This window comes from Lathyrus oleraceus, chromosome 7 (assembly GCF_024323335.1).
Source record: "Lathyrus oleraceus cultivar Zhongwan6 chromosome 7, CAAS_Psat_ZW6_1.0, whole genome shotgun sequence".
In the NCBI taxonomy this organism is placed as follows: domain Eukaryota; kingdom Viridiplantae; phylum Streptophyta; class Magnoliopsida; order Fabales; family Fabaceae; genus Lathyrus; species Lathyrus oleraceus.
In genome coordinates, this window is record NC_066585.1 from 7,539,516 (window position 1) to 7,556,305 (window position 16,790).

Here is a 16,790-nt window from a genome sequence, read left to right on the forward strand (position 1 = left end):
TCCTTTTTGACATGTGGTTGGATATGATCTTGCTGGTTGTTTGTATGAGACTCAACATTGCTTCATTTGCCTTCTAGGTTGCATAATTTAAAATAGGAACATAGTTTGAATATGGGACCAATTAGGATCCCTTTGTATTTGATATTACTTGGTTTTCATCATGAATTGGCTGCTGTTTTAGGATTTTTCCATCTTTTTGACCCTAGGCTAGTCCTAGTGGTCATAGTACTTACCTTTGAGTGTGATTGTACCTTTTCAGGTTAAAGATAATGATTAAGGAGATTTGCTCACATTATGGATTGTGTTACTTGACACATATGACTAATGTATTTGTTTTGTAGGATGTTGGTTCATGTGAGCCTTGTGCTATGCACCTCATTATTTGTATAATTGTACTTGGTTAATTGATCATTATATTGTTGTCTGTTTGTGAAAGTAGATGCTGATTCTGTTTGACTTTTGTACAGGTACCTTTAGTTGCTCAATTCCTTGCGAACTTTTGCTTTGCGTTGCTTAAGCAACTTGCATTGAGGTAGGTCTTCTTGACTTCATGTAGTCTGGAGACCCGGCTGCTACCGGGCCGGGCAAATAAATGTCTGAAGTCCTCCTTAAGAGGCAATGATTGTGTTTGTTTATTTTTAAGCCCAAGCAGGAAAAGTCCTTCAAGTAAGGCAATTGGTGGAAGGTAGGGACAAGCAACCTGTCCCCCACTATTCAGTGAGTCTTCTCCTTGCTCCCATTACATGGTTGTAGCATTGAGATCAAAAGCCCAAGATCTGTGCAGTGCACATTGTGTCAGAGTCATCGAGTATAGAAGGGTTCCCCTATTCTGGACCCATGCTCATTTGTCAGCTCTCCCTGGTTAGGGATATGAGTTGTGAGGTCTGATCCTCACTTCACCTCTTCATCTGCTTCACCTTAGCCTCGTAATGGCAAGGTTAAGAGCAAAACCAGCCTGTACAGACGACTTGCTTAGGCAGTCAAACCCGATTGATTGAGCCCCTTGTTTGGCTATAGTGGGTGTTATGTGGACATTTGATTGACATGTTTGTGTTGTTTGAGATGCCTGTTCTCATCTGATATATGCTTGTATATTGTATGCTTGTGTGCTAGCTTCTTTCCTGGTTAGGATAGGCTTGTTTATGCAAGTAGGATAGAAAACCGAACTTAGGGTTAACGATGCATGACAACATTAGGCTCGAGTCTCAGCTCCCTAATTGTGTATCTTTCCCCGGTTTCTGGTTAGCAATTTAGTCCCTTTCAGGGGAACTACATCGCCCTGATCCTCGTTCCAGACGAGGTATGTAGGCAGGTGGTCGTGCGAGACCACTCCGGGCAACCTTTTTCTTTTTTGCGTGCGTTTACTTGTTATCTGACTGCGTGTTTTGGCTCGGATGCCGACGTAAGTCCAGTAAGTGGCTGTCGGGCTCCCAGTTTGCCCTTTTGAGTGAGTTTTGGTTCGGATGCCGACGTAATTCCATCCAGTGGTTGTCGGGCTCCATGTTTGCCACCCTTGCTTGTTTGTATGTTTTGGTGTTGTTTGGCGTGTGTAAGCCGAACTACAGTGGCTCTGATTCTTGTTCCAGACAAGATATGTAGGCATAAGGTGCGATACCTTATCGAGCCCGTTTCTCTTAACCCCACCTGCGTTCCCCGTGTGTGTGTGTGATGTTTAGCAACCTATTCTGTATTCTAGGACGTGGATCCCTAGGAGTACCTAGGACGTGAGGGGTGCTAATACCTTCCCCTTGCGTAACCGACTCCCTTACCCTGTCTCTTTGGTCGCGAGACCATGTCTTTCCAGGTTTCTCTGAGCGTTTCCTTTCCCTATCTTGGGATAAATAACGCGCAGTGGCGGCTCTGTGTGTGTTTTCTTTTTCGAGCTTCGCCGGTTGATTTTTCGCAGGATGCGACAGCTGGCGACTCTGCTGGGGACTTGCGATGTAGACCTATGCTGGTCCATCGTCCCTAAGCGAGTCCTTCCTAGCGTTCTAGGATTAGTTTAGGTTGCTTGTTTGTGTTATTTATTGCATTTATTATTCTAACCAGTGTGTATATACTTGCATTAAGTATGTGCATGCATCATTACTGTCACGTTGCCATCTTCCTCTGCAGGTGGTTCTGTTACTTTGGGGTGGGTGTTCTGAGTGGGGCTAAAACCCAGGCCCGAGTATACACCTAGGACTAGTGTGGTCTCACGTTGCCTCTTTCATGTTAAGTCAACATGTGCCTGGCGGCGTGATGTGCCACAAGCCGGACGAGGCTCACTTGATAGTGCTCATCTCTGTGGATATTCCGCTTTGTTTGAGTCACTCCATTTGAGTTGTTGACTCTGGTGACCGATCATTCCCGGATCTTTGGTTTAGACGATTTTAAGGGAGCTACAATGGCACACCCGAAAGGGCAAACCCATTGAGTATCTCCGCCCGATTGTCGAGACTATTATCCGCCTTAGGATGGCTTGTTTAGAACCTACCTGTGAGGGGAGGGTTGTTCTGTCAGATGTTTGTTCAGATAGCCTTCAGATGGTGACCTTTTGATCTGTGATTCAGAGACATAATTATAAGTCGGATTTATGGTTATTTATTGCTGTGACGCCGGAGTGCTGTCCGTGACTTATCAGTGGGGATCCGTTTATTTCGGATTCCCCGGGCCGAGATATGTATCAGTGGGGATCCGTTTATTTCGGATTCCCCGGGCCGATTCAGATGATGGTGTGTCTGCTCAGAGATGGTCTGGTGTTGATGATGATGATGATGCATCTGTCTTCCGTTTATTTCGGAACCCGTGGATCAGATTGGTGATTATTTGTCCACTCAGATGGTTATGATCAGTTCAGAGCCCAGATTCAGTACAGATAATCAGATGGCTTGGAGGATGGCAACGCATTGCATTCATTCATCAGCATCATTGCATTTTGCATTATTTGCATCTAACCCATGTTTACCCATATGCAGGGACACTTTTGATCGAGATTCTGGTTGAGAGATTTTCTGCTCCAGTATGAGGACCGGTTTGAAGAACAACATTGCTTACAGTTTCTTTGATCCAGAGATTGGTGTGCTCAAGGATATGATAGCATTGATTACTCCTGACCATGTGGGAATGTTTAGAGAGTCATACGGCGGTATTCTGAAGATGGTTTTCAGACTCACTGACTGCGACAGGAGCGCCATCCACACTCTTCTTCAGTTCTATGACCCTGGGTTGAGGTGTTTCGTTTTTCCAGACTATCTGTTGGGACCTCTGATGGAGGATTATGTCAGCATCCTGGGTATTCAGATCCGTGATCAGATTCCTTTCCATGTCACTAGGGCGGAGCCGGACGTCCTTGGGATTTCACGTGCTCTTTATTTGAGTCCGGAAATGGTCAAGGAAGGTTGGAAGGAGAAGGGAAAGTTACCTGGATTTCATTTGAGTTTCTTGGAGGCTAATGCCAAGGAACATGCTGCTGCGGGTAACTGGAAGACGGTTTGTGCTCTGATTGCTGTGAGCATTTATGGGATTGTTCTGTTTCCTAACCAGAAGAATATTGTGGACCATAATGCTATCAGATTGTTTATGCAGAGAAACCCTATTCCTACCCTGATTGGAGATGTCTACTACTCAGTGCATAACAGGAATGAGAAGAGGCGGGGTGGTCTGGTTAGATGCTGCTCTCAGTTGCTCTTTAGATGGTTCATGGGGTATTTGCCTTCCCGAGGTGCGTTTGTTCAGATTGACCCTAGTGTCAAGTGGTCCTTCCGATTAATGGGTCTGCGGGCTGATGACATTGCTTGGACTCATAATGGTTTAGCTGGTCAGGACTTCATATGTAGTTGTGGGAGTTTACCTAATGTGCCTTTGGTGGGAGTTCAGGGTTGCATTAATTACAACCCGATGCTTCTCCGGAGACAGATGGGGTTTGCTATAGAGGGTCCTCCTCTCGGGCGAGAGATTCAGGAGTCCTTCTATTTCCCGATTGATGGTAACCAGACCAAGTTGAGGCAGGTATTGGACGAATGGCGAGATATCCAGAGGAGGGGTAAGGTTCCTTATGGCAAAGTCAACTGCCGGTATTTTCCACTATTTGAGGATTGGTTGCGGAAGAGGATTGAGTCTACATTTCTACCGTTCCCTGGAGGTGACTCAGTGTGTCCTAGGATTGAGGGTCCAAGTTCTTCTGTCAGCATGGATGAGTTCTTAGAGGTGAAGCGGGAACGAGATCAGCTACTTGCAGAGAAGACGGAATTGGAGATGAGTGTCGCTCGGGTTCAGAGAGCTAATCAGGAGCTCAAAGCAAAGATGGAAGATCAGGATAAGCGGCATGCTTTGGAGACCAAACGCTTTGAGATGGATACAGCCTACTATGGGAAGATCAGCCAAGCTTTAGCATCATCCAACCGGGAGCACGATATCACTAAGGATAAGCTGTTCAGAGCGTCAAAAGTCATCGAAGATGAGAAGAGAAGGCAAATCATAGTGAAGGATCAGAGAGATGAGAGAGCCAGAGTCCTCGCTGCAGAGTGGGAAGCGGAAAAGGCAAAGATCAGGGCCGAGAGAGATCATTACATGGCAGAGAGAGACCACTACTTCAGGCAGATGAAGATTCATCAGAAGGAAGTTGGAAGACTACAGCAGGAGAATACCGAGCTCAGGTTCGCCGCAGAGTTCGCGAGGATGGAAGATGAGATAGGGCCATCTGTGGGACCCTCATCTAGCTAGATCTTTCATTTGTGTTGGATTACCGTCAGGCTTGTTGACGGAATTCACTTGTCTGTATTTCTTTCCTATTCTGGAGGATTGTATCTGACCTTATCGGGTTGATGTATGACTGTTGCACTGATTGTGCACTCTTTTGGTTATGTGATGGCGATTTTCATTCAGTGACTGGTCTTCAAGCTTTATTTGCTTTACCGTATGCACTTACACAAGCACACACATGGTTGGGGGTATTCTTGCTAAATCACATATCTCCGATCTGCACAACAAAATCAAACACTGCTAATCAGAATGTTAATGCCGGCTTATTATTTGTCTCGATGATGCCAGGGTCGAGAGACAAAGTGTCCTTCATATGGATAGACACTGCATACATGCATTAATCATGATAACTTGTGTTTTATTTTGCAGGTGACTATTACTAACGTGCTTGTTTGTAAACAGGAACCATTGCTCGCGCTCGAAGAGTAGTACCCCTGCACTCAACTCGCCCTCACCGATATTACACAAGAAGAAACACTCCCAGACTCATGGAGCTTCCCAGTGCTGATATGCTGGAATTGAAGGAGAAAATGACCGAACTGATCAATATAATGCAAGGTTTTGCCATTGGTCAGAAGGCTCTCGCAGATAAAGTTGAGAAACTCGAGCGGGTTTCTGCTCAGAACAGTGGGGTCAACCTGGATGGAGTCTCCAACCAGGGGCAGGGATCTCGTGATGGTGGAAAGAGGACAACAGTTGGTCTGGTGAATAATGCTGGTGCTGCTGGTCAACCTGGGCCTAGTCAGAATATGAAAGACAACTTTGTGCCTCCGTTTTATGGGTTTGACGAAGATCAGGAAGAGGATAGAGAGGCGGATCAATTCTCGATACAGAATGAGTCGTTTATGCCTTACAATATTCCACCCCAGAACCGGGAAATCCAGCTGCTGGCTGAGAAAATCAAAGTGCTTGAAAGTTATGCCACGCCAGGGGTGGTTAACATGTCCAACATGGGATTGGTGGAGGGGATTGTCATTCCTCAGAAGTTCAAGGCGCCTGCGTTCGACAAATACAATGGCAGTTCTTGCCCGGAAACTCATCTCCAGGCATTTGTCCGCAAAATCTCGGCATACACCGCGGATCAAAAACTGTGGATGTACTTTTTCCAGGACAGCCTGTCTGGAGGCTCCTTGGAATGGTACACCAAGTTGAGATCGTCCGATATCAAAAGCTGGCAAGATTTGGGAGATGCTTTCTTTAAGCAATACCAATTTAATGCTGATATGGCTCCGAGTCGTACCCAGCTGCAGGGTATGTCTCAAAAGCATAACGAAGGATTCAAGGAGTATGCGCAGAGGTGGAGAGAACTGGCTGCAAGGGTGCAACCTCCTCTGGTGGACAGAGAGATGTCCGATTTGTTCATGGGGACCCTGCAGGGGCCGTTTGCAGAAAGAATGGTGGGTTGCCCTGTCACCAATTTCTCTGACATTGTGGTGGCAGGAGAAAGAATCGAAAGTTGGTTGAAGCTGGGTAAAATCCAGGGTGGTGCATCTGCGTCTTCTTCAGGAACGAAGAAACCATTCGGTAATAACGGTCAGAGAAAGAAGGAAGGAGACACCAGTGCAGTTTATACACAGCGCGGACCCAGTAGGGACCGCTACTTCCAGCACAATGCTGCAGTAACAATTCCTGCTGAGTCTCAGTCAGCACAACCGCAACAACAACAGCAGCAACAAAGACAACCGTTCCAACAGAGGCCCCAGAGGGCTGGATACCAGGTCAGGGGCAGAGCAAATGATAGACAATTCGACAGGCCTCCGGTGACTTATTCGTTTCTGTTGAAGAAGCTTCTGGATCTCGGGCTGGTGCAACTGAGGACGCTGGCGCCTTTGAGACCTGATCAGAGGCCGCCCAGTTACAATGAAAATGCTAAGTGCGAATTCCACTCGGGTGCGCCCGGGCATAATGTTGAGGACTGCAAAGCTTTTAAGCACGTAGTCCAGGACCTAGTGGATTCCAAAGCAATCAACTTTGCGCCTTCTCCCAACGTAAATGCAAATCCCATGCCTGCGCATGGTCAGAGGGGAGTAAACGCTATTTCTGTGGAAGATAGAGTGGGGCTGTCTGAGGTCGATCAGTTGAAGACGCCTTTGGTTGAGTTGAAAAGACAACTGCTGATGAATGGGGTTTACCCGGGCTGTGGGTTTGAGTGTGCTGAGTGCACTATTTCTACGAATGGTTGTGAGCTTCTGAGGAAGCATGTCCAGGGTCTGATGGACGGTGGTGAGATTGTGGTCGAGAGGACTGAAGGAAAGAAGGAAGAGGTCTCCACCATAACCATTTTCTATGACCCGGTTGATTTGTCTAACCTGGTGGAGGAGGCTCCAGTTACCATCACGGTACCTGGGCCGATTCCATACGACAAAGAGGATGCCGTGCCATGGCATTATGGGGGAGAGGTATATTGTAATGGTGAGAGGTTGGAAGAACAATCTGCTAGTGAAACCACCGTGCTAAAGGTGGATAAGGCCGGTCCCAGCGGTTTCACTCGCAGCGGTAGGTTGTTTGCTCCCGACGCATTGAGGAGGGGGGAGGAAGAAAAAGAGAAAAAAGAAAAGGCCGAGGCTTTAGCCAGGGCAAAGGGAAAGGCTGTGGTGGATATTGGTAGTACCCCTGTGATGACACCGGCGCCTGCGGGGTCGGATAATAAATTTGATGATGAAGCTGAAGAGTTTCTGAGGATCATCAAGAAGTCAGAGTACAAGCTGGTGGATCATTTGCAGCAAACTCCGTCCAAAATCTCCATTCTTTCACTGTTACTGAGCTCAGAGGGGCATAGGGAAGCCTTGTTGAAAATATTGAAGAAAGCTTATGTGCCTCAAGAGATTACAATCAACCAGTTAGAGACGGTCGTATCCAACGTGCATGCTAGCCATGGGTTGGGCTTTACTGATATGGATTTGACCGTAGATGGAAGGAATCATAACCGAGCCTTACACATTGCAATGGAATGTAAAGGAGCCGTGCTTTCGCATGTGCTGGTTGATACCGGCTCCTCTTTGAATGTGTTGCCTAAGAAGGCCTTGGCAAAGCTGAATTGTGACGGACTGATTTTGACCCCGACTGATCTGATTGTGCGGGCATTTGATGGGTCAAAGCGGGCCGTATTTGGGGAGGTGGAATTGCCAGTGAAGATTGGCCCAGAAGTGTTTAAGTCGACCTTTTATGTTATGGACATCCAGCCAGCCTACAGTTGTTTGTTGGGTAGGCCGTGGATCCATGCTGCGGGAGCAGTTACATCGACTTTGCACCAGAAACTGAAATATGTCTGGGGAAGCCAAGTCGTTACTGTTTGCGGAGAGGAGGACATCTTTGTCAGCCACCTGTCTTCGTTTAAGTATGTGGAGATGGATGGAGAGATATGGGAAACGCCTAGTCAGGCATTTGAAACCGTTAAGGTGGAGAATGCCCTGTTCGCCAAGCAAGAGGAAGAGAAACCGTCCATCGCTTCATACAAGCAAGCTGCTGAGGTGGTCAAAAGCGGAGAAGCTCCAGGCCGGGGCAGGATAATGGAGGTCCCTGAGAAGAAAGACCGTTTTGGGGTTGGATATCAACCGGGCCGAGGCTTGGGACGAGGAAGAGGGGGTCGTACGTCTGTAACTTTCACCAGTGCTGGAATGCTAGATCCAGACCACATCTGCATGATGGGTGAAGATGCTGACAGCGACTGTGATATGGACCGATGGATAACACCGTGCGCACCAGGGATGGAAATCCACAACTGGAAAGCCGAAGAAATCATCCGGGTCACTCTCCTCGAAGAGTAATATTTTCCTTGTTTTCTTTCTTATTTGCATGCAAACCATACGTGATCGCCCGACACGTAATGGTCCATTGTAAGGGCCACCTCATGTTTAAATTTGCAGAATTTTGCATCATTAATAAAAGGATGTTTTTTAGTCAAAAGCGGTGTTCCCTGTTTTTCATTTATTTTTGCAGTTTAAAAATTAAAAACAAATAAAAATGGCAATGTTTTCATTTTCCTTTTTCAATTTTTCACACCGGTTCTAAAGCAGTGCATGAATCAACATTCATGCAGATGCGATTCCTCTCCGGACCTCATTGATAACAATCCTGTTACACCCTCGTATGACTTCGACAATCCGATCTATCTTGCCGAAGAAGAAGACGAAGAAGATTGCGAACTGCCAGGGGAATTAGCCAGGTTGTTAAAACAAGAGGAGAAGGTGATTCAGCCGCATGAGGAACAGATTGAGGTTGTGAATCTGGGTACCGACGAGGTTAGAAAAGAGGTGAAAATCGGGGCTGCTTTGGAGGAAAGTGTTAAGGGCAGGTTGGTGGTGCTATTGAAAGAGTATGTCGATATCTTTGCCTGGTCTTATCAAGATATGCCAGGGTTGGATACCGATATCGTTGTGCACAAGCTACCGTTGAGAACAGATTGTCCTCCAGTAAAGCAGAAGTTGCGCAGAACTCGACCTGATATGGCAATGAAGATTAAGGAAGAAGTGCAGAAGCAGTGGGATGCTGGTTTCCTTGCTGTCACTAATTATCCGCCATGGGTTGCGAACATCGTGCCAGTCCCGAAGAAAGATGGGAAAGTAAGAATGTGTGTGGACTACCGAGATCTGAACAGAGCTAGTCCGAAGGATGATTTTCCGCTACCTCACATTGACGTGTTGGTAGATAATACAGCTCAATTCTCGGTGTTTTCTTTCATGGATGGCTTTTCTGGCTATAATCAAATCAAAATGTCGCCAGATGATATGGAGAAAACAACGTTCATTACACCGTGGGGCACCTTTTGTTACAAGGTAATGCCATTCGGTCTCAAAAACGCCGGTGCTACTTATCAGAGAGCCATGGTGACTTTGTTTCATGATATGATTCATCATGAAATTGAATGCTATGTTGATGACATGATAGCAAAGTCCCAGACAGAAGAGGGGCATTTGGTAGATCTGGCCAAGCTGTTTGACCGGTTGAGACAGTTCAGACTGAGGTTGAATCCGAACAAGTGCACGTTCGGAGTGCGGTCCGGTAAATTGCTGGGGTTCATTGTAAGTGAGAAAGGAATCGAGGTTGATCCTGCAAAAGTAAAAGCAATAAAAGAAATGCCTGAACCGAGAACAGAGAAGGAGGTTCGTGGTTTCTTAGGTAGATTGAACTACATTTCACGGTTCATATCTCACTTAACAGCCACGTGTGAACCGATATTCAAATTGTTGAGAAAAGATCAAACGGTCAGGTGGAATGATGATTGCCAAGCGGCATTTGAAAAAATAAAAGAGTATTTGCAGGAGCCTCCGATTCTGATGCCTCCTGTGGAGGGGAGACCGTTAATTCTGTACCTGACAGTCCTCGAGGGGTCTATGGGGTGTGTATTGGGGCAGCATGACGAGTCTGGTCGAAAAGAGCATGCCATATACTACCTTAGCAAAAAGTTTACCGACTGTGAAACAAGATATTCACTGCTCGAGAAAACTTGCTGTGCTTTGGTCTGGGCTGCTCGCCGACTAAGGCAGTACATGCTGGTTCATACCACTTTATTGATTTCCAAGATGGATCCAATCAAGTACATTTTTGAGAAGCCAGCATTGACCGGACGGGTTGCGAGGTGGCAAATGATTTTGACAGAATATGATATACAGTACACCTCTCAGAAAGCGATCAAGGGGAGTGTATTGTCTGATTACCTCGCCCAGCAACCCATTGATGATTATCAACCGATGAAGTTTGAATTCCCTGATGAGGACATCATGTTTCTCAAATCGAAAGATTGCGAGGAACCGATCCCGGAGGAGGGGCCTGACCCTGAATCCGAATGGATTCTGATGTTTGATGGGGCCGTTAACGTGAACGGAAGCGGTGTTGGTGCTGTTTTGGTTACGCCGAAAGGATCCCATATTCCTTTTGCTGCCCGGCTAACATTTGAGTGCACCAACAACGTGGCTGAATATGAAGCTTGTATCTTGGGTATTGAAGAGGCGATTGATTTGAGGATCAAGAATCTTGTTATATATGGAGATTCAGCTCTGGTGATAAATCAGGTTAACGGAAAATGGTATACGCATCAATCTCATTTGGTTCCGTATCGAGATTATACGAGGAGATTGTTGACGTTTTTCACCAAGGTGAAGATGCATCATGTGCCCAGAGAGGAGAATCCTTTGGCAGATGCTTTGGCTACTCTGGCTGCCTTGATTAAGGTGCAGAGGTGGAATCAGTTCCCCCATGTTGAAGTGGGACGTCTGGATAGACCGGCTTATGTGTTTGCTGTTGATACGGCCTCTGATGATGAGAAGCCGTGGTATTATGATATCAAGCGCTATCTAGAGACTCAAGAGTATCCTGAGGGAGCATCGAAGAAAGATAGAAAGACTCTGCGGAGGTTAGCCATGGTGTTCTACCTGAATAAGGATGGGGTTTTGTATAAGCGGAATTTTGATTGGGTCTTGCTCAGATGTGTTGATGATGCAGAGGCAAGCCAATTAATGAAAGAGGTTCATGAGGGATCGTTCGGTACCCATGCCAGTGGGAATGCGATGGTGAAGAAGCTGCTGAGAGCAGGTTATTACTGGATGACTATGGAGGCCCAATGTTTTAATTTCGTGCGGAAGTGTCATAAATGCCAGATTTATGCTGACAAGGTGCACGTACCTCCAAATCCGTTGAGCTTAATGTCGTCTCCATGGCCGTTTGCTATGTGGGGCATTGATATGATTGGAAAGATAGAGCCTACAGCTTCGAATGGGCACAGATTCATATTAGTGGCTATTGATTACTTCACCAAGTGGGTAGAAGCAGCCTCTTATACGAATGTGACGAAGCAGGTCGTGGCCAGATTTCTCAAGAGAGACATCATTTGCCGATATGGGGTTCCCGAGAGAATCATTACTGATAATGGTTCTAATTTGAATAATAAGATGATGGCAGAGTTGTGTCGGGAATTCAAGATCGAGCATCACAATTCTTCTCCCTATCGTCCGAAGATGAATGGGGCGGTTGAGGCAGCCAACAAGAATATAAAGAAGATTGTGCAGAAAATGGTGGTAACCTACAAAGATTGGCATGAGATGTTGCCGTTTGCATTGCATGGGTATCGAACGTCGGTACGCACATCTACTGGGGCAACTCCGTTCTCGTTGGTATATGGGATGGAGGCTGTACTACCTGTCGAGGTTCAGATTCCCTCTTTGAGAGTCCTGATGGACGTAAAATTGCAAGAGGCTGAATGGGTAAGGACCCGGTACGAAGAGTTGAGCCTGATAGAGGAAAAGAGGCTAGCAGCCATCTGTCATGGGCAGTTGTACCAGCAGAGGATGAAGCGTGCTTTTGACAAGAAGGTGCGACCTCGGGTGTATCACGTGGGTGATATGGTGCTGAAAAGGATCCTTCCTCCTCAAAACGATCGAAGGGGCAAATGGACGCCGAATTATGAAGGTCCATTCGTGGTCAAGAAGGTCTTCTCTGGCGGAGCCTTATTGTTAACGACCATGGATGGCGAAGATTTTCCATCCCCTGTGAATGCGGACGCAGTTAAAAAATACTTCGTATAAATTGACCCGCTGGACGAAAAGAACAAAATAGTCCAGGCAAAAATGGGCATCCCGGCGAACCAAAAACAGAAAAGAGGTTCGGGCAAAAATTAGGGATAAAAATGAAAATGTACACCCGGCAAGTCGAAAACCTGAGAAGGCGACTTGGGCAAAAATGGGTATCCTGGTGGACTGAAAACCCGAAAGGGCGGTCCAGGCAAAAGAGGGATTGAAACGAACAACTGCGTCTAGCATGATCGTTTGCGCTTTGGTTAAGGCATCATGGATAATACCCGGTAGGGATCAGTCAGAGTTGTCTTGTTCAGAAGGCAGAAAGCATGGAGAGTCTGAGGATATAGGGGGTGTAACCGAGTTGGAACTTGATGAGATCACGGGTTTCACATTGCCATTAGGATAGATTTTTCCTTTTGAGCGCAATTACCTCTTTTCAGGAATTGCTTCCTTTTGTATTGCTCAATTTGAGCCACACTTTTCCAATCAATAAAATGCATATTCAGTCAAATAATTTTGTTTTTGTTTTTCATTACCGCTTTGATTGCAAAAACATCCAGATATTTTTGATAAAGAATCTTACATTTTAAGACATACGGGTTCCTTCCAATGCATGTTTATAAGATTGAAAGCTTGAAATCTTATGTGGAAGGTTGAGTGACCCAAGTGTTGAAATCTTGACACACCTGGGGCACGGTTTTATCTGACGATCTGTTTTGCAGGAACTGTTAGGTATTCGTCACTCACTTGCAGGTTGTGAGGCGGAAGCTTTGTAATAAATCCCCAGAGAGTTCGCTCAGGAACAAATGAATATGAAAAAATGACGAAGACGTTGAGACGTACGACGATCCTTGATGATAATCAAGAAGACTCTTCAAAGTCGGAAGACATGAAAGTTTGTAGTTCCCCGCAGAGTTCGATCAGGGACGAAGGAGGAACGGTGGAGAGAAGACGTTGAGACGTCCGACGACCTTTGGAATTAATCAAGAAGACTCTTCAAAGTCGAAAATTGAAATTTCTGTATAATTCCCAGGAGTACGTCTCTCGTCGAGCGCAGGGCGATTTGAAATACAAGATGATGGAGCAGAAAAGGTCCGGATGAGTCCGGGAATTCTTATTTCCCAGCTAAGTCCCCAAGCAGAATCGTAGGACTAGCTCCCCAGCCGAGTCAGTGTGGTTATACCTGGCAGGTTTATAATGGTGTTTCCTCAGCAGTCGGGTCTGAAGGTTGCTACCCCCGAGTGGAGCGGGTCTTTTCCAAAGAAATATATCTCCAACAGTGTTCATCTTACCGGAGGATTGAACAAATTCCCGTGGCGGACGGGTTTCTGCATCCCCAGCTGAGCCGATTCTACCTATGGATTGCATGGGTAATCCCCAGCGGAGTAGCAGTCGTTTCTCCTAGCATGGTCTGGATGGTCATCCCCGGTAGGTTGAAGATTGCCCATTTCCTCAGCGGGAGTATCGGTGAGGGTTCCCAAAGCAGAGTTGGGGCGTGTATCCCCAGCAAGACAAAGAGATTGTGGTATCCCCACAGAGCGCGATGATGGTTCTTCTGCCCCAGCAGGTCCTCGAGAGGGTTGGGTGCAAAGGAGGTATTCCCCAACAAGGGTGGCATTCTCCCAGCAGCAGTACTATTCCCCGGCAGGGTGGAAATCGGAGCAGTGACGAGAGCCTCAGCAGAGAGTCTCGTGTCCCCCAGAGGATTCCCCAGAGGGGGATATTTCTTTTTATGCATTCATCATGAAAAAATAGCATGGCATATTGCATAAAAAATGAATAATCGCGTAGCATTTCCATGTTTATGGAGCATTACGCAGAAAAATCAATCATGTATCATTGCAAGCATAAGCTAGTCCTAAACCGTGGTTACCGTTTGAGGGGTGGTTTTGCTGAAAGATAAAGGTGTTATTCTGAGGAGTCTAGCATCAGAACGTCAGATCAGCAATGTTCCCCAGTAGTGCGATATTGGAGGAAATGTTTCCGTCGGGCGGAGAGGGAAATAAAATCAGAGGACGTTACGCGATTAGCAGTTTTCCGGAGTTCAGACCGAGGCGGTATCCAGACCGAAGTGGCGTTCAGGCCCAGTTTCCGATTCTCAGATCGAAGAAGTTTCCGACGATCAGGTTGATGTACTTGTGGTATTCAGGCCCAGTTTCCGATTCTCAGATCGAAGAAGTTACCGACGATCAGGTTGATGTACTTGTGGTATTCAGGCCAGTTTTCCGGAGTTCAGACCGAGGCGGTATCCAGACCGAAGTGGCGTTCAGGCCCAGTTTCCGATTCTCAGATCGAAGAAGTTTCCGACGATCAGGTTGATGTACTTGTGGTATTCAGGCCAGTTTTCCGGAGTTCAGACCGAGGCGGTATCCAGACCGAAGTGGCGATCAGGCCAATTTCCCGGAGTTCAGACCGAGGCGGTATCCAGACCGAAGTGGCGATCAGGCCGATGTCCCGGTGTTCAGACCGAAGGGGTTTTCAGACCAAGAATTATCAAAAGTTCCGGGGTTCAAATGCGGAGATCCGAGGATCGTTTGCGCGGAGAAAGTTTCGGGGTTCAAGAAAATGAAAAAAGATAAAGAATATTTCGGGGTTCAAGAAAAGAATAAGAAGAAAGAATAATACTCCCGAGGGGATGTGCGGTGTTCAGACCGATTTTCTCCGTACCAGACGGATTTTTGTTCAAAGTTTGTTTCTTCGCCGATGCTGACAGGCGTTGTTAATTATTATCCCATCAGAGTGCAAATTGTTCGCCTGTTCTTGGTATTCAATCACTCTTCATCCTGATCATCCGAAAGCCGAGGCTATTTCGTATCGACAGGTTCACAGTGGATTGAATAGGGGCAGCTGTAACACCTCAAAATTTGCCCTCCTCTCTTGGGACTAGCATTAACATATTTGCATTGCATTTTAGGACATTAGGCAGTTCATGTTGCATATCATGTGGTTACATTATGCAAGCCATTCTCCCAAGTCTTGATCAGAAGATGAGGAAGTCAAAAGTGCAAGCCTAGGTTACTGACTGATCATGGCCATCTGAGGATTGGGCTGTGGATTAGGGTTTTATGATTCTCCAAGGGTATTGGTCTTCATATTGATTGAATGATACATCATCATCACCATGGTGGGATGTCATCAGAAGATTGAAGAAGATTCCTTGAGATTAGGGTTTTGACCACTGGTCAACCCTAATCAGTTGCATTGGGCCAATCAGGGCTGGATCAGAAGATGGGGTTTCTGATGATTCTGGGGTTCATTCTTTGGTTATATGGTGATTATTGAGGCTAGGGTTTCACCCTTGAGCCATTTCAGTTGGAGATTGGGGTTCAGATTGATCTGTGCATTGCCCAATTCATCTGTCAGTTGAAAAGTCAACTGTGGTCAACTGTACATGATCTGGTGAATTTGGAGGTGGAAATGAGTTAGACACACTTCATTCATGTTGGAACAAGTGTTAAATGACATCTCAAAGCTTAAAAATGAAGAAAATCAAGTCAGGACAAAAACTACCAAAAATAGCAGGTGACTGGTAACTGAAGTTTCCAAAAGTGGAAAGTTTTTGACCTCAAAAACAGAAGTCCAAGGAAGCTTCAAATGAAAAATTGTTCAACATGACAGATGTAGATCTTGTTCTCACCTTTCCAAAAAGTCCAAGAACTTGAAAATCCAATGTACGGTTTGCAAGATATGGCTCAGTGAATTTCAGAAAAGACCCGTAATCAGGAGGGCATAACTACCACGTGGTTTATCCAAAATGCAAGTTCTTTATATGCACAAACTCCATTTAATGTGTACTTCAAAGTTGCATAATTGGATTTTTTGGAAAAGGCTCCATGCAAAATGCCATTTTTGAAGTGAATCAATTTAAGGAGAGGGGCAAAATGGTCCAATTTTGGAAATATGGAGAATTTGGAAAAAAGGCCAATGCTATTAGCTTCCAATGGATATTTTAGACTTGTTTCAAGTGTTAATTTTCTGCTGAATTTGCTTCTAAGCATTGAAGAGCTTAACTCCAAATTGCACATAAACCAATTTCCACTAATCATTTCTCTTGCTTAATTGTAATTAAGTTTAGATTAAGCACTGCATATAAAAACAAAACTCTAACAGAATTTGGAGAATCTTTTTCTGCTAATCACAATTTTGAGAAACTTCTACACAACCACATTTTCACTGCATAACGGAAAACCGATTCTCTCACAGTCACATTTTTTTTGACAACCCCTTCTTCACAATCACAATTCCAAAAAAAATTCTTCACACTCGTTTTGGGGAAGCTAACAGAAAATCACAACAGCTAATCATTTTCTCTCACGATCCCAAACTTCACAATCTCAATTTCCATCTAACAGAAAAAAGCAAAAAGCTCTCAAGCTCTCTCACATTTTTCTCGGTCAAGGACCTTTTTCACCAATTCATCGACGATCCTTGAAGCTTGATGCGAATCCTTGGTGGATTTGTCAATTATACTTGTTTTGGAGTTTCTGTTTGCAGGATTCGAAGCTCAATACGCAAGATTTCGCAACCGTAGAAAGA

At 45.7% G+C, this 16,790-nt stretch overlaps 2 protein-coding genes across 2 annotated transcripts in view; both read left to right on the forward strand.

The window, feature by feature from the left end:
* Positions 1 to 16,790, forward strand: part of LOC127106316 (uncharacterized) — an 86,761-nt gene that overhangs the window by 11,376 nt on the left and 58,595 nt on the right. The window lies entirely within an intron of this gene.
* Positions 327 to 4,797, forward strand: LOC127106314 (uncharacterized). The gene is made up of 2 exons (XM_051043627.1): positions 327 to 532; positions 2,958 to 4,797. The coding sequence occupies exon 2, from the start codon at positions 3,004 to 3,006 to the stop codon at positions 4,702 to 4,704; it is 1,701 nt and encodes a 566-aa protein (XP_050899584.1). The 5' UTR covers positions 327 to 532; positions 2,958 to 3,003; the 3' UTR covers positions 4,705 to 4,797.